Genomic DNA, 20250 nt, shown 5'->3' with positions numbered 1-20250 from the left:
CTGTCATTCCCAGTGGTGTAGAAGAGCAGGATTTAGCCTGAAACTGTTCCCAAACATCCCCAGACACCCACAGAGGGAACGGGGGAGGGGGCTGGCGGCTGCGTGTCCTACATATGCCACCTGACCCACAGACCATCCGGTGCCCTGTGGGGATCCAGCCCTGAGGGATGGGGATGCTCCGGGGGCTGCTGGGCCCAAGCAGGGTCCTGGTGCCCAGCAGGAGCCCAGTACTCCACTGGGCAATGCCACCGTCACCTGCAGTGATGCTGGGGCTGCTTCCTGTGCAGGAGCTGAGCTGAAGCCAGAGCAGGTGGTGAAAGAGGGAACAGAAAGAGCCAGGTGGGACTGTGGGGAGAACTGGTGGCACGTGCTGCTGCCAAGAGCAGGAGCCACATCCCTGGGGATGCAGAAGCAGTTGAGGGCCCTCCCAGCCCCCAGACCCTTGCAGTGTTGGTGGGTTCAATCAGGTTGTATCCTGACATTTATCCCAGAGCTGTGTCCCTTCCTTTCCCCCAGCAGAATGGAAACCCCAGAGCAGGCACAGAGCAAAGGTCTGGAGCTTGTATGAGCTGCAGTAAGGGCAGGGAGGAACCCTGCGGATGCCCAGCCTGCAGCAGCTCCATGGCCCCAGGGCACCAGCAGAGAGTTCCTGGGGCCAGCAGAGACCCGGCAGAAAGCTGGGATAAGCCATGGAAAGATGACTGCTGGGAGAAAGGGAGATTGAGGGATTATTGCTACAAGAGGCAAAAGCCTCTCAAAAATCAATTTGCTCCCTGCTGGGGAGAGCAAAATGGGTCCTCTTTCCTGCAGATCCTAATCTGGCCCATAAGGAGGGTCTGGGAAGGTGTTGTCAACAACCAGCAAACTGCCTACCCAGCACTGATGGGGCACGGGGGGCACAGGAGCAGAGCAGGGTGTGGGACTCAGTGGGCAGGGGGATGCCATGCATCAGCAATGTCCCTGCTTCCTGCAACTGCCATTTCCCATCAGGGCAAGCAATGCCCAAGCTCTGCTCACTGCTCTGGGACAATGCCAGCCCACAGCAGCCCTGCACTCTTGTTGGCATTGCTTCCCTCTGGCCCTCACGCTGCCTTCTGCATGCAGCCCACGCTGCAGAGCGGTAGATGCCAACTGCAGCCCTGTTGGGCCGGGATCTCCTGCAAGCGCTGGGTGTCCTCAACCTGTCCCTCCTCCATGGGCCCAGGCGCCATCTCCCCGCCCTGCAGCACCAGATCTAAGCAGACCACGGTTATTTCTGTACCTCAGCATGCAGACAATAGCAACGAAGATGCAGGATGCAGCTCCAGAGCAGGGTCGGGGCTTCTCCTCCCCCCCCTGGGGCTGGGCTTGTGTTCTCAGCGCATCTCTCGGTATCGGGTGCGGCACGGGGTCAAACCACAGTTTGCAGTGCTCAGACACCGACAGCTCTGGAGCCTCCGAGTGAGAAGGGGAGAGGTCCTGCTGTGTAATGGAGGAGGTGAGGGGCTGCAGAGAGCGGGGTTCACGTGGACCGGTGGGCACTTCATTCTCTGGCTCTTGCTTTTGCCTTTAAACTTTCTCTTGTGCTCCCTGTGGGCTGCAGGGCTGTGAGGGACAAGCAGGGCAGCGCTCGGTGCTCCAAGTCCCCAGGCCTGGAGCAGGGAAGGAGCTGGGGAGCTGCTGGGGACAGATTCTGCCTGGAATCAGAGTCAAACCCAGGACTCGTGGGTGGGCGTTTGGGTGCACTGGAAATATCCCTTTGCACCCGCAGCACCTGGGGCCACTGGTCAGAGGTGGCTGCACGGCGCCACCTGCAAGGGGACTCTGTGGGCTGTGAGCCCCTGGGGACCACTCAGAGCAGCCCCACGGGGTCAGAGCTGGTTCGTGGGACGTGGGGTCAGGTCACAGACATCGGGGCTGGGGTGCCGTAGCTCCGCCAGCTTTGTGCTGCAGCAGGGAGTGCGGGAAGGGCTCGGCTGCTCTCATAATGACTGAGCGAGGTGAATCCGCCGCTGCTCGCAGTGGGTGTGAGACGGAAACTGCGCCACCGTGGGGCTGCTCGGTGGGGCCGGGCGGGGCTGCGCGCAGTGTCTGCAGGGCACTCCCTGGAGAGCGACCTTCTACACGGTCCGATAGTGATAGGACAAGAGAGAATGGTTTTAAACTAAAAGAGGGTGAGGGCAGTGGGGCGGAGGGGGCCGTAGGGTCCCTCGCAGACCAACTTGGCTGTGATTTTGTGATCCCTTGATCCTGATCCCTCTGCGCAGGCAACCCCCACCCCCACGGCGATAACAGCCACCACCGACTTCTACACGTGGGAGTACAGCGTCCCGTGGGATGACGGCACGCTGCCCGAGCTGTGTGAGAAGCAGGCAGTGCAGAGCTTCGCCCGCACCTACCAGCCGGCCTTGTACCTGCTGCTCTCACTGCTGGGCACGGTGGGCAACGGGCTGGTGCTGCTCACACACACCCGGTACCGCCGGGCGCGCAGCATCACCGACGTCTGCCTGCTGCACCTGGCTCTGTCCGACCTGCTCCTGCTGCTGACGCTGCCCTTCGCCGTCACTGCGACGCTGCAGGGCTGGGCCCCAGACACGGCTGCCTGCAAGGTGCTGCAGGGCGTTTACGCCCTCAACTTCTACAGCGGCTTCCTCTTCCTCACCTGCATCAGCATGGACCGCTACGTGGCCATTGTGCGGGTGCCGGCTGCGTGCCGCCTGCGCCCACGGGCTCGTCGGCACGGCTGGCTGACGGTGAGCCTGGCCTGGCTGCTGGCGGCACTGCTGGCACTGCCGCAGTTCGTCTATGGCAAAGCAGAACGGCACCAGGACCTCCACGTCTGCCGCGTTGTCTTCCCCCCGGCCGCGTCGCGGGCAGCTCGGGGAGCCACCAACCTCGCCCAGGTGGTGCTGGGCTTCGCCGTGCCCTTCGTGGTGATGGCAACCTGCTACACGGCCGTGGCTCGGACGCTGCTGGCGGCTCACGGCGCTCAGCCCCACCGGGCGCTGAAGGTGCTGCTGACCCTCGTGCTGGTGTTCGTGGCGCTGCAGCTGCCCCACAGCCTCATGGTGCTGCTGGACACGGCCGAGCTGCTGACCAGCTGGGAGCTGAGCTGCGCCCAGAGCCGCCGCAAGGACCTGGCGCTGCTGGTCACGGCCGGGCTGGCATCGCTGCGCTGCTGCCTCAACCCGCTGCTCTACGCCTTCCTGGGCCAGCGATTCCGCCGCGAGCTGTGGCTGTTGGCCAGCGATGCCGGCTGCGTGGGGAACGTCGACTCGCGCTGCCCCGGCTGCCCCAGCCCCCGGCAGCGCTCATCGCTCTCCACCTGCCAGGACGTGGCGTAGGGACACAGCCCAGGGCGGCGCCGGCACACACGGGGCTCAGAACCCCCCAGGGAAAACTTGAACGGCTCCACGAGTCCCTGGAGCTGCTGACAGGGGCAGGACAGACAGACTGAGTCCGGGGCAGATGGAGACACCTCGTGCCCAGCGCCAGCACCGGGGAAATGGCCCCGGCTGCAGAGGAGCCGCGCAGTGTCACACGTGGTGGGGGGTGCGTGCCACGAGGGCACTGTGCAGAGCCACGCGTGCCCCAGGAGGACCGTGCACTGTTATGTGTGTGTGAGTGGGACCGTGCAGTGCCACAGGGCAGCGCCTTCCACCTTCGTTTCCACTCTTGCAATAAACCCGGCTCGAACTGCGCTATGCGAGGCCGTATCCCTGCGGGGCCGGGGAATCTCCGGGGTGGAGCAGCAGATACCGCCGAGGGTACCGAGATCGGTACCGGGCAGGCGGCGGGGAGCCGGGAAAGTGTCCCGTTAGTGTCCGGTAGTGCCTGCAGGAGGCAGCAGAACCCAACGTTTCCCGTCCTGCCGGGGCGCCCAACGCTGCAGGGCCCGAGTCGGGGGCGTCCACGGGGTTGGGACCCTCGGTCACGGGGTGGGAACAGCGCAGCCGCGCTCCAGCGGGAGCAGTGGATGTCACGGGCCCCTTCGTCACCAGCAGGGCAGAGGCGGCGGCAGAGCCCATAGACCCAGACTGGGGCTGTAGGGGTCGGAAACCCCCCCGGGGCCAGTTGTGTGATCCTCGGGAAAATCCTGCTCTGGTTTAGGCTGGAAACTCCCCCCGGGGAGATGGGCGAGAGGGTTTTTCCTCTCTCTTCCTCTCCTCTCACTTCCCCACGAGATCTGGCCCCAGCACGACCATCCCAGCGGCTCCAAGCACAGCACAGGGTTGGGGCTCCGTGTGCCCTCGGCCTCCCACAGGAACCGAGCAATGGCAGCACAGAGCCGAGCAGCACAGGGTGCCCAGAGCAGCAGCACCAGGGACCACAGGGGCGGCTCCAGCTCCCCTGAGGGGGCGGCTCTGAGCCCCGGGTTGGATCCCTCTAGCTCTTGCACAGAGGGTTTCTGGGTGTGGGGCGATGCCTCCCCATCTCTGGGTCTGGAGACACCTTCCTGCTCACCCTCACGCCCTGCTTTGGGATCAGCCCAGATCGTAGCGGGAAGCTCAGACCCTTCGCCCACTTCTGGGCAGGAAACGCAATTACCGCTGACTCAGCACCACATGCCCCCTCCCCCCATCCCCTCGCAGCCCCGATTCTGCTGCACCGACCCCGTGCCCGGCAGGGCGCACTCCCAGCTCCCTGCCCAGCCTCGGGCCGCCCCGCGGCCCCGCCGTATCTCCCCGCACCGGGGGCACCACGCCGGCCCCGCAGCTGCTGCTCAGCCCCCGCAGAAGCGGCCCCGCAGCGGCCCCGCTCCCTCCCCGCGGCCCCTCGGGGCTGGCGGTGCGTGGGAGGCGGGTTGGCAGCTCCTGCCTGCACGGCCCGGTCCCAGCGGCTCCCGGAGCCGGGCGATGGTTTAACCCTTCCGGGGCCGCAGGAGCCGCGTTTGCTGCCCGCACCGTGGGATGGGACGGGGCGGCGTTTCACCGTGTGCACTATGGGAGCCGTGCCCAGCACACGGTACCGGCGCTCCGGGCCGTCCTGGGCCGGGGCTGCGGCGCGTTGAGGGGCCGCTCCAGGTCTGTGCCGCTACCGGCCCCGCTCCGGGACACACCGCGCCCCGCAGCTCCCGCACGGCACGTGTCCCGGCGCAAAGCGGCGCCGATACCCGCCCCGGGAGCGCTGCCCCGGCCGGAGCACGACGGATCCCCGCCGTGCGGTGCCGGTACCCGCCGCCCCGTTGAGCCGCGCGCCCCCGTCCGGCGGATGACGCGAACGGCCCCGTCGCACCGGGAGCGCTCGCTCCGCCCCGGGCCGCGCGCGGCGATTGGCGGACGCCGGTGACGCGACGGGACCGGCCCGCCCGGGGCGGCGGCGGCGGCGGGGCCGGTCCCGGCGGTAGCGACCGGAGCGCGGCGCGGGAAGGGAGCCGGGCCCGGCGGGGCGATGCCGTTCCCCGGCGGGCTCTGGTGGCTGCTGTGCTGCCGGCAGGGCTTCACGCTGCTGCGCCGGGACTACGGCGAGGCGGAGCGGGAGGCGGACGGCGAGGCCGAGGAGGAGGCGTCGTTCGAGCTCCGCGCGCAGGGAGACCGGGTGGGTCCGAGCGGCACCGGACGGCACCGGTCGCGGCGCTCGGTTCGGTTCGGTTCGTCCCGAGGCCGCCCCGCCCCGCGCTGCTTCGCGCTGCGCCCGTCCCGCTCCCGGTCCGCGGTTCAGCGGGGCCCGCAGCCCGACCCGCCGCTCGGTGCCGGGGGGGTTCGGAGCCCGGCCCGGTGCTGCCGATGCCGCGAGCGGATCCGGCGGTTCCCGTCCTTGTCCGCCCGGCCCGCTCCGTGCCGCCGCTTGTCCGGGCACGTCCTGCCCTGGCTCGGGGTGCGCCGGGCCGGGCTGCCCTTGGCGCGTCCCCTCTGCGGGGCGCCGCGATCGGAGCCGCCGGGCGGCGCTTCGGGCAGCTCCGGCCGCGGGGGCAGCGCGGGGTCCGGGCGCGTCCTGAGCTCCGGGCGCTTCTCGTGAAGGGGTCGCGGTCCGGGGCCGCCCGGTGCTCGGGGTTCCCGGCTGCGGGGGGCGGAGGCGGTTCGGGGTCCCCGGGCGCAGAGGTTCCCCCCGGTTGCCCGGCTGCTGTTCTCGCGGTTCGCTGGGCCTGGCGCCGCGTTCCCATTAGATCGGGCTCCGTGCGGTCCCTGGGACGCACCGGGGGCTCAAAGAACCCGAACCGCCTCCGGCCCGTGTCCCAGTGCCGGGCTGGGACTCCCGACTGCTGGGCCGTACCCGCGGTCCTTTGCTCGGTGCCGCGTGCGCCGTGGCCGCCTCCTCCTGGGCTGTTCCCGGTGCCCCGGCAGCCCGGGGGGAGTGGGGGGGAAACCGGAGCGCCCATCGGGTGGCGGGGGGCTGCCAAACCCGGGGCGTCTGGGCGGAGAGCGGAGCTCCCCATGTGCCTCCTCGGGGCAGGCACGGGATCCTGCTCAGCGCTGCCGTCGAGGGTGCGGTTGGTGCGGGGTCCCTGTCGGCTCCTGCTATCAGCGCCCTGGCAGCACGGCCTGGTTCTCCTCGCTCCGGCTGCTTCCTCTGCGCAGGGAAGCGGAGCAGCGCGGCGGAAACCGACGCTTCCCTCCCGCCGGGCTGCACGAGGGACAGCGGGGATGGGGGGGGAACCGGGAGTTGGGCTGAATCGCTGCCCAGCGGGGCCGTGGGGTGGGTGCAGCCGAGCTCATGGCAGCCCCGCTCTGCACTGCAGCGGGGTTTGCAGCACGGTCTCGTTGCTGCTGGGGTGCTCTGGCTCTGTAGGGCTGCAGACAGCCCCGGTGCCCCTATTGCAGCAGGTCCTGGTTCTCAAGGGATGCCCTCAGAAGCAGCTGCGGGGCAGGGGCAGGGAGGCGGGGCAGGAGATAGAGCTGCAGGGCATTAGAGCTGGCGCCAAGGGCACAGCAGCAGCAGAAGCCTTCTGGGACTTCCTGCATCCCATGGGCTGCTCTGGCTCCGGAGGTTGGGTCTGGCCTGTGTGTCTGTGACGCCAGGTCCCCGGGGAGCCCTTTGCCCGCCTTGTGGCCGTGGGGTCCCCGTCAGCCTGTGGCGTGGCCGCCTCTTCCTGGGAGCGTGGGAGCAGCTGCCCTGGCCTGGCCGTGGCAGCTCCTCTCTGGTTATTTATAACCCTGAGAAGGAGCCGGTTGCCGTCCCACAGGCCGTGAGAGGTGCTGGGCACCATCCCCATGGCCCAGCCGAGCAGGAGCGCACGGAGCCCTCCCTGGCCCCAGCAGTGATGCGCTGCTCATGGTGGGTGCCCTTAATGCCATGATCAGCAGTGCCTGATCCTGCCCTGCTGTGGCCATACCTGGGGTGGCTCCTGCTCCCCGTCCCCACTGCTATTTTTAGCAGCTGTCTCTTTTTCTTGGCATTCTGCAGTGTGCTCAGACTCGGTCGTGTCTTCCCCCATCAGGCTGCAGCTGGCAGCAGTGCCGCTGCACCTCCTGGGGCTGTCCTGCCGTGCCAGCCGGTACCGGGACGCTGCCTCATGTCCCAGCATGTGCACAGGGCAGTCACGTGTGGCACCATCAACATGGAGTCCTGTCACACAAGGAGGAACCGTCCCCATCCCGCTGCAGGGCCAGGGACTTCCCTGCGCAGCGTCCCACTGCCGCGGGCAGGAAGTCAGCAGCCCCATTACAATGGGACTTTGTGCCATAAGCGTATTACTCAGCACTGACCTTGTGCAATTCTGCACGGTATTCAGCCTGCTGGGGTGAGCTGAGGATACGCGGCCAGCGCACCCACGGCTGCCCTGAGGGGTGCCCTCGCTGCAGCCATGCGTGCTCCTGGGATGTGAGCCCATCCCCCTGGGTCCAAAGATGAGCAGTCATTGTGGGGAGGTGGCTCGGGGGTGCTGGGCAGTGAGTGGGGGGTAAGACGTCTCTCCTTCTTCCGCAGGCATCCCTGGAGGTGAGCCTGAGCCAGCCCACCCGCACCAGCAGTGGCTCGGAGCGGTGAGTGACCCCACACCACATCCCATCACAGCCCTCAACACCACGCTGTGGGAGCTGGTGCCTGGTACCAGTGTGCACCATCCTGTCCTGCTCACTGAGCTGGGCACGGTGTGGAGGAATGGCAGAACCAGGACTGCCAGGCTCCATCTGTGTCTGCTGCACCTCGGGTACATCTCCATCCCTGTGCCATACAGCTATAGCAGGATTACCCAATGGGGCCATACTGTGGGGCTCTGCAGGGCTGTGTCTGCCCATGGGGCTGTGCTCCGGGCTGCGGTGTGCCCAGGGTAGTGGGGTGCCGGGGCCCAGCAGCCTGCCTGCTCCCTGTCCTCGCAGAGCTGACACCGCTGCCAGCATTCCTTCCTGGTTGTTCATTTTCCGAATTCCTTGGCAGGGCCACAACTGCAGACAGCTTATTTTTAGCCAGGGTCATCTGCACCCGATGGCTCTACTGCGTTCCCACTGCAGAGTCGTGGGGTGTCCAAAGGCCCCGGGGATGCAGCTCCCTGCTGCCAGGCGCTGCCAGTCCCTGCACGTGGGATGCTCTCATGGGCACCCGGCTGAGCCCTGCCTCGTCCCCAGGTCCCTGCTGGTGTCGGAGGAGATGCGCAGTCTCATCGTGGAGAAGGGGCCGGGGCCAGTGGAGGAGGACTCTGATGTTCTCGTGAAAGGTGGGTGCAGCATCCAGTGGGCTTCTGTCACTTGGATGCTTCTGAACTGGGTTCCCAGCCACGTTTGGCAGGACTGTGCCCCAGTCTGCTGGATGCTGCCCTGGGGAGGCGCAGGGCAGAGCGCTCTGCAGGTGCTGCAGGGGCTGAGGCTTCCCCTCCCCAGGCTGGCTGCAGCGGGAGGTGCGGGGCGGTGTGAAGACCCCCTGGCTCCGGCCTCGCAAGTACTGGTTTGTGCTGACGCTCGACTCCCTGGACTACTACAGCAGCAATGAAAGGGGCTCCAAGCGTCTGGGCTCCATGGTGCTCACCAGCCTGTGCTCCGTGCTGTGGCCAGACAAGCAGACCTACAAGGAGACGGGTAGGGAGCCCCTCGGCCGGGCCGTGCCCTCGCACCCTGCGCTGTCACCCAGGGGGCGGTGGATGAGCTGTGTGTCCCTCGCAGGGTTCTGGAGCATGACGGTGTTCGGCAGGAAGCATTGCTACCGCCTGTACACTGAGCACCTGCACGAGGCCGTGCGCTGGGCGTGCGCCGTGCAGAAGGTGATCGACAGCAAAGCGCCCGTGCAGACACCCACACAGCTGCTGATGCGCGACGTGGAGGTGAGTGCGGGGCTGCGGGCGCTGCACCCTGCGGGCAGCCCCGTGGCAGCTGCTGCTATCGCCTCCCTTTGCAGGAGCACTGTGACAGCCCCGAGGTGCTGGAGCAGATCTACCGCTGCAACCCCATCCTGCGCTACACCAGCAGCCCCCTCTACGCGCCCCTGTTGCCTTTCCCCTACGGCAGCCTGGACCAAAGCGGTGAGCGCTGCATGCAGGAACTGCAGCATTTCCGTGCTGCTGGGCTGGGTCTGAGTTCACACATCCTCGTGGTTTGGGGGGTCTGTGGCGGTGGGGAGGCGCTTTGGAAAACCCGCACTGTTAAATCCCCATCCCTGTCCTGCAGCTCCTGGTCCCCACGGCTACACCACGCTGCGCGACGAGGCCGTGAAGCTGTTTAACTCTCTGCAGCAGCTGGAGTCGCAGCAGGACCCGGTGCCGCTGATCCAGGGCATCCTGCAGACCTGCCTGGACCTGCCGCCGCTGGTGGATGAGATTTACTGCCAGCTGGTGAAGCAGACCACGGAGCCACCGGCGCCGGGCGGGCCGGGCGACTTGCACTATTGGCAGCTGCTCACCTGCATGAGCTGCACGTTCCTGCCCTCCCCGCCCGTCCTGCGCTTCCTGCGCTTCCACTTGGACAGGTGAGTGCCGCTGAGCCGCGGGGCGCAGCGCTGGGGGGGGCACGGAGCCCCCGGGGCGGCGCTGACCCTCCCGATGCTCCTCGCAGGACCGAGAGCCGCTTCCCCGCCTCGGAGATGGCCAAGTACGCCCGCTTCATCCACGAGGCGCTGGGAAAGACGCGGGGCCGGGAGTGCGTGCCCTCCCTGGAGGAGATCCTGGTGCTGATGCGGCGGCAGGAGATGGTTTGCACCGTGCACTGCCCGGGGGTGGCCGCCTGCAGGGTGACCATCAGCTCCCACACCACGGCCGAGGAGGTGGGCGCCGCGCGCGGGGCTGGGGGCGGCCGAAGGAGACGGAGCCGGCGGTGGGGGGGGGGGCTGGAGCGGGGCCGGCCGTGACATCTCTGTGTCCCTTTGCAGTCCTGAGCACCGCGGCCAGGGACGCGCAGTCACCGTTGGTTGCCTTTGTCTCGCCCCAGGTGGCCCAGGAGCTCGTGTCGCGCCTGGGGCTGTCGCAGAGCCCCAACCTCTTTGCGCTCTATGAGCAGTCCCGGCTCCGCGAGCAGCCCGTGGGCAGCTCCACGCTGCTGGCCGACGTCCTGACCAGGTTTGAAAAGTAAATGTCCCACCGTGCCGCCGGGGGGGGCGGGGGGTCCGCGAGGGGGGGACGCTGCGGGGCCGCCCCCGTCCGAGGGCTTCGGCGCTGCCGACAGCTCGTGCGTTCCCGCAGCCTGGCCGGGGAGGAGCGGGAGCACGACGTGCCACGACGGCTGTGCTTCAAGCACTACGGCTTCCTGGACACGGACAGCGTCCCGAGGGACAGCCTGGAGTTCGCGCTCCTCTTCGAGCAGGTGGGAGCCCCCGGCGCCCCCCGCCCCGCCATCCCCATTCCCCCCATCCCCCCCATTACCCCCCATTCTCCCCCCTCACCCCCCCTCCATCCCCCCCTCACCTCCCCGCCCCGCAGGCTCACGAGATGGTGCTGCGCGGTTACGTTCCCACGTCGGAGGACACGCTGCAGACGTTGGCTGCGCTGCGCCTCCAAAGCCTCAACAGCGACTTCTCGAGCCACGCTCCGTTCCCGCACCTGGACGAGCTGTTTCCTCCCGCCGTGTTGCGCGCCCGCCTGCCGCCCCCCCGCGGGGACCCCCCCCCGAAGTGCCGCGGGGCGCGGCTGCGGGCGGGGCTGCTCTACGGGGGGCTGTGGGGCCGCTCTCCGGCCAAACGACGCGCGGAGCGGGACCTGCGGCTGCGGGGCCGCCTGCGGGAGGAGGGGGCGAGCACCATGGCCGCCATCGTGGAGAAGTGGAAGCTGCTGCAGGGCATGGGCCGGCCCGAGGCCATGGCCGCCTACGTGGCGCTGGTGCGAGAGTGGCCCGGGTTCGGCTCCACGCTGTTCGACGTGGATCTGCGCGTGGTGAGGCCCCGGCGCGGCGGTGGGGGTGGGCTGTGGGGGGGGAGGTGGCCCTGACAACCCTCTGCCCCCCCCTGCAGAGCCCGGTGGGTGCCGGACCCCAGCGGCTGTGGCTGGGCATCGGGGCCAAAGCTGTCTCGCTCTATAAGCCGGGGGAGCCGGAGCCCTTGGACAGCTTCTGCTACAGCCGGATCTCCTCCTTCGGGGCCTCCGACAGCGGCACCTTCCGGCTCTCGCTGGAGGACCAGGAGCTGCTGTTCGAGACCTCCCAGGTGAGAAGCGTCCGTCCCTGTGTCCGTCCGTCTGTCCGTCACCCTCTTTGGGGGCTGCAGACGCTTCAGGCTGACCCAGCTGTGTCCCTCGCTCTGCAGGTGGATGAAATCGCCCAGCTCCTCAACACTTACGTTGCCTCGATGGGTGCCCGCCAGGCCCCCCATCCCCAGGAGCTGCCCACCAGCCCCCTCGGCCCCGATGCTGCAGCGCGACCCCGGGGGCTGTGCCCCGCCGCTGGGTCCTGGCAGCACCTGCTGCCCGCCGGCTCCTTCAGCAGCTGACCTGGCAGCCAGAGGATGCTCCACGGATGGCACAAGGGGCGCTGCACCTTGTACCCGGCCTGTCCGCGAGCGCTGGGTCAGCACGGAGCCGGTGCCGTGTGCTCCCTGCTCCCCCGTTGCCTTTCCGGTTGTTTCCTTAATTTATTTGAGACGCCCCCTTGCCCACGTCTCTCAGCACTTTCCCTGGTGGGGCGGTGGGGCTGCTGTGCTGTGGGTACCTGGGGTGGCCGTGCCCCGGTTCCCCCGGCTGGTGCCCCGCGCTGCCCCCCAGGCCTGTCCCCGTCCCTTGTCCTGGTGCCTTTGCCTCCAGCAGTTGTGCTGTCCTGGTGGTTCTGCCCGTGCCCCAGCCCTCGTCCCGGTGGCTTTGCCTGGGCACAGGGTGCTGGGCAGCTTCACTGCCATCGTCCGTCTGTCCATCCGCTCAGTCCACCCTTCCTGGAAAGCTGTGGGTGGCTTTTGGCTGAGCTGCCCTTTGGGCCCCACGAGGTGCCCTACAGCAGAGCTGGCAGCGCAGGGTGCCCCAGGGCTGCAGGGTGGGTGGTACGGCCGGGGCTTGGCCCCGTAATGTTGCCTCTGTAAAGTTTGTCGGTTGTCTTTGGGGCTTTTGTTTTGTTTTGTTGTTACTGTTGTTTTTTGTTGTTGTTTTTTTAATAAATGCACAAAAGAAAGGCTGAGCCCCGTCCTCATCCTCGGGAGGTGCAGCAGGGCCCCATCCTTGCAGACATTCAGCTTTGGTGCCCGTCTGCAGCAGGACGGCACAGTGTGTCCTTGTGGGCAGGGAGCTGCTGGCTCTGTGCTCCTCGCTGCCCTTTGGCATTTTGTCAGCAGCTCCCCCGGCACCCGCTGGCACTGCCACCCCGGGGGGGGGGAACTGTCCCTGCTGCGGGCGCCTCTGTGGGGCCTGTGCCAAGAAGGCGTGGGAGCCCAGCACTGCAATGGCCACGAGTATTTTTAGCCTGCTGCTCCATGCCACAGGGTCAGAGGAAAAGGCTAATTCTCACCTTGGGCTGCCTGTGCACAGGCTGCGGCCAGCAATGCCCCACACCCCATGCTGACAGGGGTTGTGTGGTTGCTCGCATTGAGCAGCACCAGAGCTGGCTGCACATGGGCCGGCAGTGCTGGCAGCCTCTTGTCCTCCCTACTGCTGCCATCCCTTTACTTTGGGCTGCAGTGGGGGGGGTGGCATCCCAGCAGGGTCCTCCTGCCTGTGGCCTCACCCCTGTGAAACATTAACGCCGTCACCATGAGTGCAGTGCAGGCCGGGCGGGGAGGTGTCCTGGTCAGCTGCGCTGCAGGTCCTGCCTGTATTTCTGGCTCTGCCGCAGCACCTGCCCAGCAGCATGCTGCCCACTGCAGGGGCTCCTGTTTGGTGCTGCAGTGCAGCGGGGACTCACTGCGGGCAGTCAGTGCAGGAACAGCCTTTATTAAAGCAAAATAACCTACAAAAATATATAGATGCAGCCTGTGGCTCAGGCCTGATCTGGCAAAGGAGGAAGAAAGACTCTGCCCAGGGCAAGGACTGGCTCAGCCACACGCAGCCCTCAGCCACAGGGACCAGCCTTTGGGCCAGGCCTGCTCCAGGCCCCCCATTCCCCTCTTGCCCTCCTCCAAGTGCACATGTGCTCCCAGGGCAAGAGGATCCCATCCTGGGCCAGGGCATGCGGCGTGGTGGAGGCTGTCCTCTGCCCAGGCCCTGCAGGGGCAGTGCTGCTCACTGCTGAGGAGCACACATGTGTGTGTGTGTGTGTGTATGTGTGTGCACCCACTGGCAGCTCTATGGGGGGCATGAGTGGTGCTCAGTGTGGGTGCAGCAGAGCTGTGCCCTGCAGCACGTGATGGTGGCCATGAGACCTCTTGTCCCCAGGTCACTGCTCCTGTGTGCCCCAGGAGATGTAGTCGGGGCGCGTGGCCGCGTGGTACTCATCAATCAGCTGCTGCACAATCTCCCGTGAGTTGTCCAGCTCATCGAAGTTGTCCTTGAAGATGTCCTCCTTGCGGAACTGCTCCAGGAAAGCCTCCCGCTTGCGCAGCTTGTCGTACTGCCGGCACGTCCGCTCAAACAGCTGGGGAGCAGCACAGCAATCAGGTAGGACAGGACTGGTGAGAGCCCATGCACAGCTCAGGGAGGGGCCCTCGCCTCGTCAGGCTTCAAGCAGCGTCAGGCCTTCAGGGCAGGAGCTGCTGCCTGCATCCCACCCATGCTTAGGGATCAGCTCGTGCTCCTCAGGCTGCTTTTGGCCATGCAGAGGGAGTCTTGCTCCCAGGAGAATAGCACGAGGGGATGGGGATGTGACCAGAGGATGCAGAACAGATGGATGGGACCGCAACCCAAATGACCTAAATCCCAATGTGCTGCAAACTGGGACTGCCTACCCACCCCTCATCTTAGGGCACTGTGACTTTGTGAAAGTCCAAAGAGCTGTCTGTAAAATAATGGTCAGAACCACAGCTTCAAGGGCCCAAAATACTGCCTGTGGTGCAAAGGGAAGGCACTCACCGAGGAGATGTTGGTGTGGTTTGCCATCATGAGGCCACTGACACGGTGTGCTGATGGCAGGTAGGGGGACTTCCGTGACAAAGCCACCTGGATGCTGGCAGGACCCCAGGGAATGAAGTTAGCCAGCTTCCTCTCCCGGATCCGCTGCAGACTCTTGTGAACCTGGTGGGGTGAGAGCAGCAAAGGGTAGCAGGGTTCTGGGCAGAGCCTAGCTGCAGCACTCCCAGGAGCTGCTCCTTGCAGGGCATACAGCCTCTAAAAGGCAGACTTCACCAAATAGCACACGGCCTCATGAAGGAGCAACCTGGGACCAGTTCTCAGGCACCCTTCAGCCTCACTCTGGGATTTCCAAGCAGGAACATGGTGGCTGTGCCATTCTCATACCATTTCCATCAGCATCTGAAATGGCATCATGCAGGAGCTCACCTGTGTGGGATCTACCTCCCCCTGGATGATGTTCAGGATGGCAATGTAGCAGTGGTTGGTCTGCCTGTCTCGACCGGTGGACACCATCACGTTTTTAGGCTGCAGCAATCTTCTCATCACATCCAGGACTGTGGTTTTCCTCACACTGGCCACCTGCAAACATAGCTGGAGTCAGAGGCTGTGGGTGTGCAGCTCCCTTGCCCTCCTGCTGCCCTGCACATGCACACAGGAACAGAGGGCAGCTGGAAAGAGAAGCCCTTGCCGTTGGGATGGAGTCACATGCAAAGCTGCATGCAGGATGGAGAAATCCCAAAGTCACACCACAAGCACAGGCAGGCTGAGAGCTGGAGCATTGGTGTAGGCTCCCACAAGAGAGCTGAACTGCAATGCAGCTGGGGTTGGGGGTGCAGCTCAGCTGAGCTCAGAGTGAAGGGAAACATTTAACGTTGCCATCACACATCTGTCCTGTTCCACTTCTGAGACAAGGAGCAAGGCTGGAAGATGGGAGAGGGACCACCCTGCACTGAGCCCGTGGGCAGCCACAGCAGTCTCACAGCAGTAGGTGCCAGGCGCAGCACCTAAAGGAGTGTGCCTAAGGCAAGGACAGGTTGGCAGTGTGGCAGCTCGGCTCCAAGTACCCTCTGAGCTGCTGGCTGAACCCCCCCCACACTCCTCTCTGGGAGGACAGAACACACAGTTGATACCCTTTTCAGAGCCAGCAGTTTTTCAGATTTGTTTCTCTGAGTAACATCCTGAGGAAATGCACACAAGAGGAGAATAGCAGCTGTTAGCCCCCAGCAGAACTGAGACACGGCCAGCGCAGGTGAGTGTCTCAAAACAGAACAGCCTCATTCTCCCCTGTGGCCGGGGGGGGCACTGGCTGGGAACAGGCTGAACACTAGTGGCAATGTTTGATGCAGGTGAAGGGTAACCAACCCTCCCTGGGTGCACCCTGGGGAAGCTGACACCTGGAGACCATATTCAGCCTTGGCATGGCAACGACCAATAGTGTTCTGATCTGAATGGTGTGAGCTTGTGGTCCACTGCAATGACAGGACTAGCAGGGGGGCTTTGCTGGGCTTGTTCTGATAATTTTTAAGGATGACTTTTGCCAAATCAAATATCATTGGCCTTCCTGTATCTGCCACAGATATCCTGAGGATGTCTGGAGTAAGGAGTTAGCCCAGCACAAGCACAGCTGCCTGCTCGTGGCTGATTCATACTGTGCTTGAGCTGTCACATGAGGTAGCTACACATGGATCTGGGATTAGTAGCATGCAATTACAGCTCATGCCAAGACTATGGATTGATGGGATGTTACACAGTGCCCTCAGGGAAGAGGAGGAGTCCCCAGAAGGCTGCCTTACCGACTGGTCTGTGGTGAGTGGTGTGTACCCCGTCATCAGGAAGTGCAGTCGTGGGGTGGGGATCAACGAGGCAATCAGACCAATGAGGTCGTTGTTCATGTAGCCGGGATACCTGAGTGTGGTGGTGCTGGCAGACATGATGGTGGAGACCTGGGGGGAAGAGGACCAGGTCACCGAGTGGTTACAGAGCATATTCAAAGCCTGCTTTAAAAAACTAGGTCAAGGGAAGCTGCATGCCCTTGGAATACACCCTGAAGAAGGGCAGAGGAACCACATTCACAGTCCCAGGCTGTCCAGCATCATGCCAAGCCCAAGGAGCAGGCTCAAACCAAATCCCAGCAACCGAGAAAGCCCTGTGCCAGCTTCTCCAGAGGGGAGAGCCCTTCTCACCAGCTGGTTGATCTGAGAGAATGATGGGTTTTGAATGTGCAGCCGATCTGTCGCAATACGATTCAACGCTGTGTTATCTAGAACCACCTGCAAGAGAAAAACAGCTCTGTGAAGGCTCTCAGAGGCAGCCAGAGAAAAGGCAGCCCATACCACATGTCGCAGGGCACCAGATCGCACAGTCTGGCCCAGCATGAGTCCCAACCCCACAGAGTGCTCTGTGGCAGGTGGCAGACACTCGAAACCACAAGCTGACTCATTCGTGGAGCGTAACAGACACTGTCAATGGGAACTCTTGCCTTCAACTTGGCTGTGCTCCCCTGTGCCCTCCCATAGAGCACAGCCTCTGGGCCAGCACCTCGCAGTAACCTTCAGCAGCACTGGTACAGCTGTTACTGCCCTGCCATGTGCAAAGTTGAGGTGGTAAGGAAGAACAGGAGTCTTGGTTAGGACTGAGTATGTTGCCTGCTTAGGGCCTGTGAATGCTGGAATTGAGTTGAAGTGAAGGCTGTGGGGCAGTGCTACAGAGGAAGCACATCTAGCCCACTGCTGCCATGGGAAGAATCTGACAGATCCAAGAGGCAAAACTGCCAAGCAAGGCAGCTTGGGAGGGGCTAGTGCAGGGCCCTGGTCCCTAGAACCACCATATCTGCCCAGACCTACTGGACAGAAGTGTACTCGCTGCTGTGCACGGGGCTTCAGAGGCTGCGGTACCTGCCCCAGTAAAGGCTGCACTTCAGAGCTGCCAGGGACAGGGCTGCTGCACAGGAGCTGGCTGTGCTACTGGGCCAGCATGCAGTAGGGCTCTTACCACACAGTCAGCATTCTGAGTCAGCCTCTTCAGTGTCAGTAGAGAGTTGTATGGCTGGACCACAACATCACTCATCTCATCCTGGTTTGGGAAAACGGAGTAGGTCTCCACCAGCTTCTTGGGATACCTAGTGAGAAAGCCCAGCCATCAAGGGTTAACATTGCCAAGGCAGCACTGTCTCCTCCCACAAGCTCTCTTTGCAGTCTCCAGGCTCAGGACAGCAGTGAGTCACCAGCACTGCATGCCAGATTCTGCTCCCAGGGAGGAAGAGAATTTGTCCCAGCAGTGCCTACTCCAACAGCGCAGGAGCAGGCTGCCAGACAGAGCTACAGGCAAGGCTTGAGCCATCCACAGGCTGATTAAGGAGCTGCCTACAAGCCTTTTCAAGAGACTGCAAGCTGAAACAGGCAGGGATGGCAGCTCAGAACCTACAACCAGAGCTTCCCACCTTCCACAGCACAGCCAAGGTGTCAGAAGGCAGCTGCCTGGTAAGAATGGTTGAGGGATGGCACAGTTTGGACAGCACAAGTCCAATTCCAGAGCCTCTGTAGTCCAAAGGCATATCAGGAGCCATCCCTTCCCTGGGCAGTTTGCCAGGGATTGCACAAGACACTGTTTGGGTGGGGGTGGTAGCCTGGGCTCTGAGTCAGCTCTCTGCTTTGGCAGGGTGCCCGGCCTGGGCCAGACTCTGCAGTGCAGGAAGGGGAAAAGGCTGAATGCTCACCTGTCATTCAGTCTCTCGAGGAGGTAAGAGCCCAGCCCAGAGCCAGTTCCACCAGCAATAGAGTGGCAAAGCACGAATCCCTGGAAGGAAGCAGAACGCAGGAAGCTCAAGGTCCAATTCAGCCCCAAGAGTAGAGGCCTGCCAGCAAAGGTGAGAACCTCCTCGTGGCAATACTGCTGCAAGCAGGAGCTGAAAGCATGTGGAGGTCAGCTCTGGCTCCTCCAAACCACAATGACAACCACATGCTCATCACGCCACTTCTCCAGCGTGGGAGGATTCTACTTCTCTGCACATGTCACAAAGTACAACCACTGCTCAGGAGCCTCCTGGAGTCCTCCCACCCCAAACCAGAACTCAGAATAGCTCAGATGTCACCCTCAGCACCCAGTTGGTCACATTAAATGGAAGCAGATCTCAGCCCCTTTCCTGTGCCCTCCCCTCAGAGCCTAAACTCCCTCTACCTGACATTAGGACCGTCCCTGCTTTCTGCAGATCCCACGCTCTGCTCTTAGATTTTCTGCCAACTTATTTTATGACAGTATTTTCCCTTTCCCTGTTGCTGTGTGACAGCCTGACACAAACACTAAGAAGCCCTGTCTGTCTCCATACAGGAAATGGTTTTATCTGGACGGCAGTCAAGGTCCTGCCAGAAGCACAAGGCAAAGAAGCCCCAAAGCTGTCTCCAGGCTTTTGGTATTTTTTGGTAACCACATCCAAAGCTCCCAATGTACTTACTTCCAAACTGTCGCTGCCATCAGCCTCTCTGTCTATTATGTCGAATATATCTTCATGGATTTTTTCTCCCTGCAAGAGAGATCAGAACAGGATTTGTTCATCTCCCACAGAAAGCAGTGCACAGTTTATCAAGCTGGACGTGAAGCCAAGTCAGATGGGCACTGGGATCCTGTCCCCAGGGTGCCACAGTCAGTCCTATGCCTCTGCTGAATGACTCAGAATTCTGCCAAGTGCATCCTGAGCCTGAGAAAGGCCACAGTAAAGCCTCGGTAACTGCTCTGTGTTCACGTATAGGAGCACCAGGGCCTGTTACCTGTGAGAAGCCGCTTGCCCAGTTGTTCCCAGCTCCACCTCCATGCTCAGACAGATAGATGTTCTCTGGGTTGTAGAGGTTGGCATAAGGGGAGTTCAGGATGGAGTGGATGACTCGGGGCTCCAGGTCCAGCAGCACAGCTCGCGGGATGTAGTGCTCATCATCTGCCTGCAAGGAGCAGCAGTCGGGTCAGGCTGCAGCACAGCTCCTCACAAGGGCCAAGTCCTGCACTGTGCCACGTCCTGCACTGTGCCACCTCCCGGCCACCACGAGCACGATGCAGAGCGAGGGAGGAGCGACCCTGGAGCACCCGAGTGCGGGGCTGCGGCAGCGCGGCCGGCCCCGGTACGAGCGGTGTGAAAGAACCGGGAGCGGCGGTAGCTGGTAGAAGAACATGTAACCGGTACCTGGTAGAAGAACATGTAACCGGTACCTGGTAGAAGAACACGTAACCGGTACCTGGTAGAAGAACACGTAACCGGTACCTGGTAGAAGAACACGTAACCGGTACCTGGTAGAAGAACAGTAACCGGTACCTGGTAGAAGAACATGTAACCGGTACCTGGTAGAAGAACACGTAACCGGTACCTGGTAGAAGAACACGTAACCGGTACCTGGTAGAAGAACAGTAACCGGTACCTGGTAGAAGAACACGTCCTTGCGGTCGGTGCCCTCGGTGGCGAACTCCTCCACGATGCCCTCGGGGCTGATGCCGTGCTCGGCACAGAGCTGCTTCCAGAACTCGAACCCAACTGCGGGGACGGGGGTCAATGAGCCCCCCCAAAATCCGCTCAATGAGCCCCCCCAAAATCCGGTCAATGAGCCCCCCCCATCCGGTCAGCGACCCCCCCCCTCCGGTTAATGACCGCCCCCCCCCTCCGGTCCCCGCCCCGTCCCGCCCATCATCCCGGCCCCGCCCGGCTGTCTGTGCCGCTCACTCTGGTTGCCGCACTGGCCGAGCTGTAAGGTGATGATCTCCCGCGGCATCCCGTCCCGTCCCGTTGTCCCGTTCCGTTCAGTCCCGTTGTCCCGTTGTCCCGTTCCTTTCAGTCCCGTTGTCCCGTCCCGTTGTTCCGTTCCGTTCAGTCCCGCTCCGTGCGCTCCGCCGCCGTCTCCCGCTCGGCGCCAACGGCTCTGCGCATGCGCGCGCCGCACTTCCGCTCCCGCTTCCGCCGTCCCGTCGCGGCGCCCTGGAAACGCGCGTGCGCGGTCGCGGCCGGCGGGGACGAC

The 20250-nt window shown here is 63.7% G+C and overlaps 3 protein-coding genes across 8 annotated transcripts; 2 read left to right on the top strand and 1 right to left on the bottom strand.

Moving 5' to 3' along the window:
• Positions 1-1383: 1383 nt before the first annotated feature.
• On the top strand, positions 1384-3680 carry CCR10 (C-C motif chemokine receptor 10). The gene is made up of 2 exons (XM_015885998.3): positions 1384-1477; positions 2247-3680. Exons 1-2 carry the CDS (start codon positions 1469-1471, stop codon positions 3321-3323), a joined length of 1086 nt encoding a protein of 361 aa, XP_015741484.3. The 5' UTR covers positions 1384-1468; the 3' UTR covers positions 3324-3680.
• Positions 3681-5263: 1583 nt separating this feature from the next.
• On the top strand, positions 5264-12428 carry PLEKHH3 (pleckstrin homology, MyTH4 and FERM domain containing H3). Of its 4 annotated transcripts, none has more exons than XM_015886031.2 (13): positions 5265-5517; positions 7846-7901; positions 8484-8572; positions 8736-8930; positions 9015-9172; positions 9247-9370; positions 9516-9813; positions 9900-10107; positions 10272-10399; positions 10523-10643; positions 10760-11209; positions 11287-11478; positions 11578-12428. In XM_015886031.2, exons 1-13 carry the CDS (start codon positions 5371-5373, stop codon positions 11758-11760), a joined length of 2349 nt encoding a protein of 782 aa, XP_015741517.2. In that variant the 5' UTR covers positions 5265-5370; the 3' UTR covers positions 11761-12428. The 4 variants fall into 4 exon arrangements, with proteins under 4 accessions (XP_085388562.1, XP_015741517.2, XP_015741516.2 ...); XM_015886030.3 differs by having other exon boundaries at positions 10272-10408; XM_085532435.1 differs by lacking the exons at positions 5265-5517; positions 7846-7901 and having other exon boundaries at positions 8836-8930; positions 10272-10408.
• A 734-nt stretch (positions 12429-13162) lies between these two features.
• TUBG1 (tubulin gamma 1) lies at positions 13163-20162 on the bottom strand. 3 transcript variants are annotated; one of them, XM_085532490.1, is made up of 12 exons: positions 20072-20162; positions 19959-20030; positions 19660-19772; positions 19021-19188; positions 18708-18776; positions 17973-18052; positions 17249-17375; positions 16441-16527; positions 16051-16200; positions 14684-14836; positions 14258-14419; positions 13163-13823 (listed from the first exon to the last, which is right to left on the bottom strand). In XM_085532490.1, exons 2-12 carry the CDS (start codon positions 20005-20007, stop codon positions 13626-13628), a joined length of 1356 nt encoding a protein of 451 aa, XP_085388616.1. In that variant the 5' UTR covers positions 20008-20030; positions 20072-20162; the 3' UTR covers positions 13163-13625. The 3 variants fall into 3 exon arrangements, with proteins under 3 accessions (XP_085388616.1, XP_085388615.1, XP_085388617.1); XM_085532489.1 differs by having other exon boundaries at positions 19959-20162; XM_085532491.1 differs by lacking the exons at positions 18708-18776; positions 19021-19188; positions 19660-19772; positions 19959-20030; positions 20072-20162 and having other exon boundaries at positions 16288-16527; positions 17973-18006.
• Positions 20163-20250: the final 88 nt, after the last annotated feature.

This window comes from Coturnix japonica, unplaced genomic scaffold (assembly GCF_054131305.1).
Source record: "Coturnix japonica strain WE unplaced genomic scaffold, WE-NBRP24 Scf049, whole genome shotgun sequence".
In the NCBI taxonomy this organism is placed as follows: Eukaryota; Metazoa; Chordata; class Aves; order Galliformes; family Phasianidae; genus Coturnix; species Coturnix japonica.
The sequence above is the reverse complement of the archived record's forward strand: the minus strand, read 5'-3'. Positions and strand labels throughout refer to the sequence as shown.

What these genes read in the sequence shown, in the direction of transcription:
- PLEKHH3 (XM_015886030.3), top strand. Translation starts at nt 5,371, where the DNA reads ATGCCGTTCCCCGGCGGGCTCTGGTGGCTGCTGTGCTGCCGGCAGGGC. An exon ending in CGGCAGCCTGGACCAAAGCG is followed by an intron (nt 9,371 to 9,515) that starts GTGAGCGCTGCA and finishes CCTGTCCTGCAG; the next exon opens with CTCCTGGTCCCCACGGCTAC. An exon ending in CTGCGCTTCCACTTGGACAG is followed by an intron (nt 9,814 to 9,899) that starts GTGAGTGCCGCT and finishes TGCTCCTCGCAG; the next exon opens with GACCGAGAGCCGCTTCCCCG.
- TUBG1 (XM_085532489.1), bottom strand. Translation starts at nt 20,007, where the DNA reads ATGCCGCGGGAGATCATCACCTTACAGCTCGGCCAGTGCGGCAACCAG. An exon ending in GGGCAAGCGGCTTCTCACAG is followed by an intron (nt 18,777 to 19,020) that starts GTAACAGGCCCT and finishes TCTCTCTTGCAG; the next exon opens with GGAGAAAAAATCCATGAAGA. An exon ending in ACCACACCAACATCTCCTCG is followed by an intron (nt 13,824 to 14,257) that starts GTGAGTGCCTTC and finishes GCTGCTCCCCAG; the next exon opens with CTGTTTGAGCGGACGTGCCG.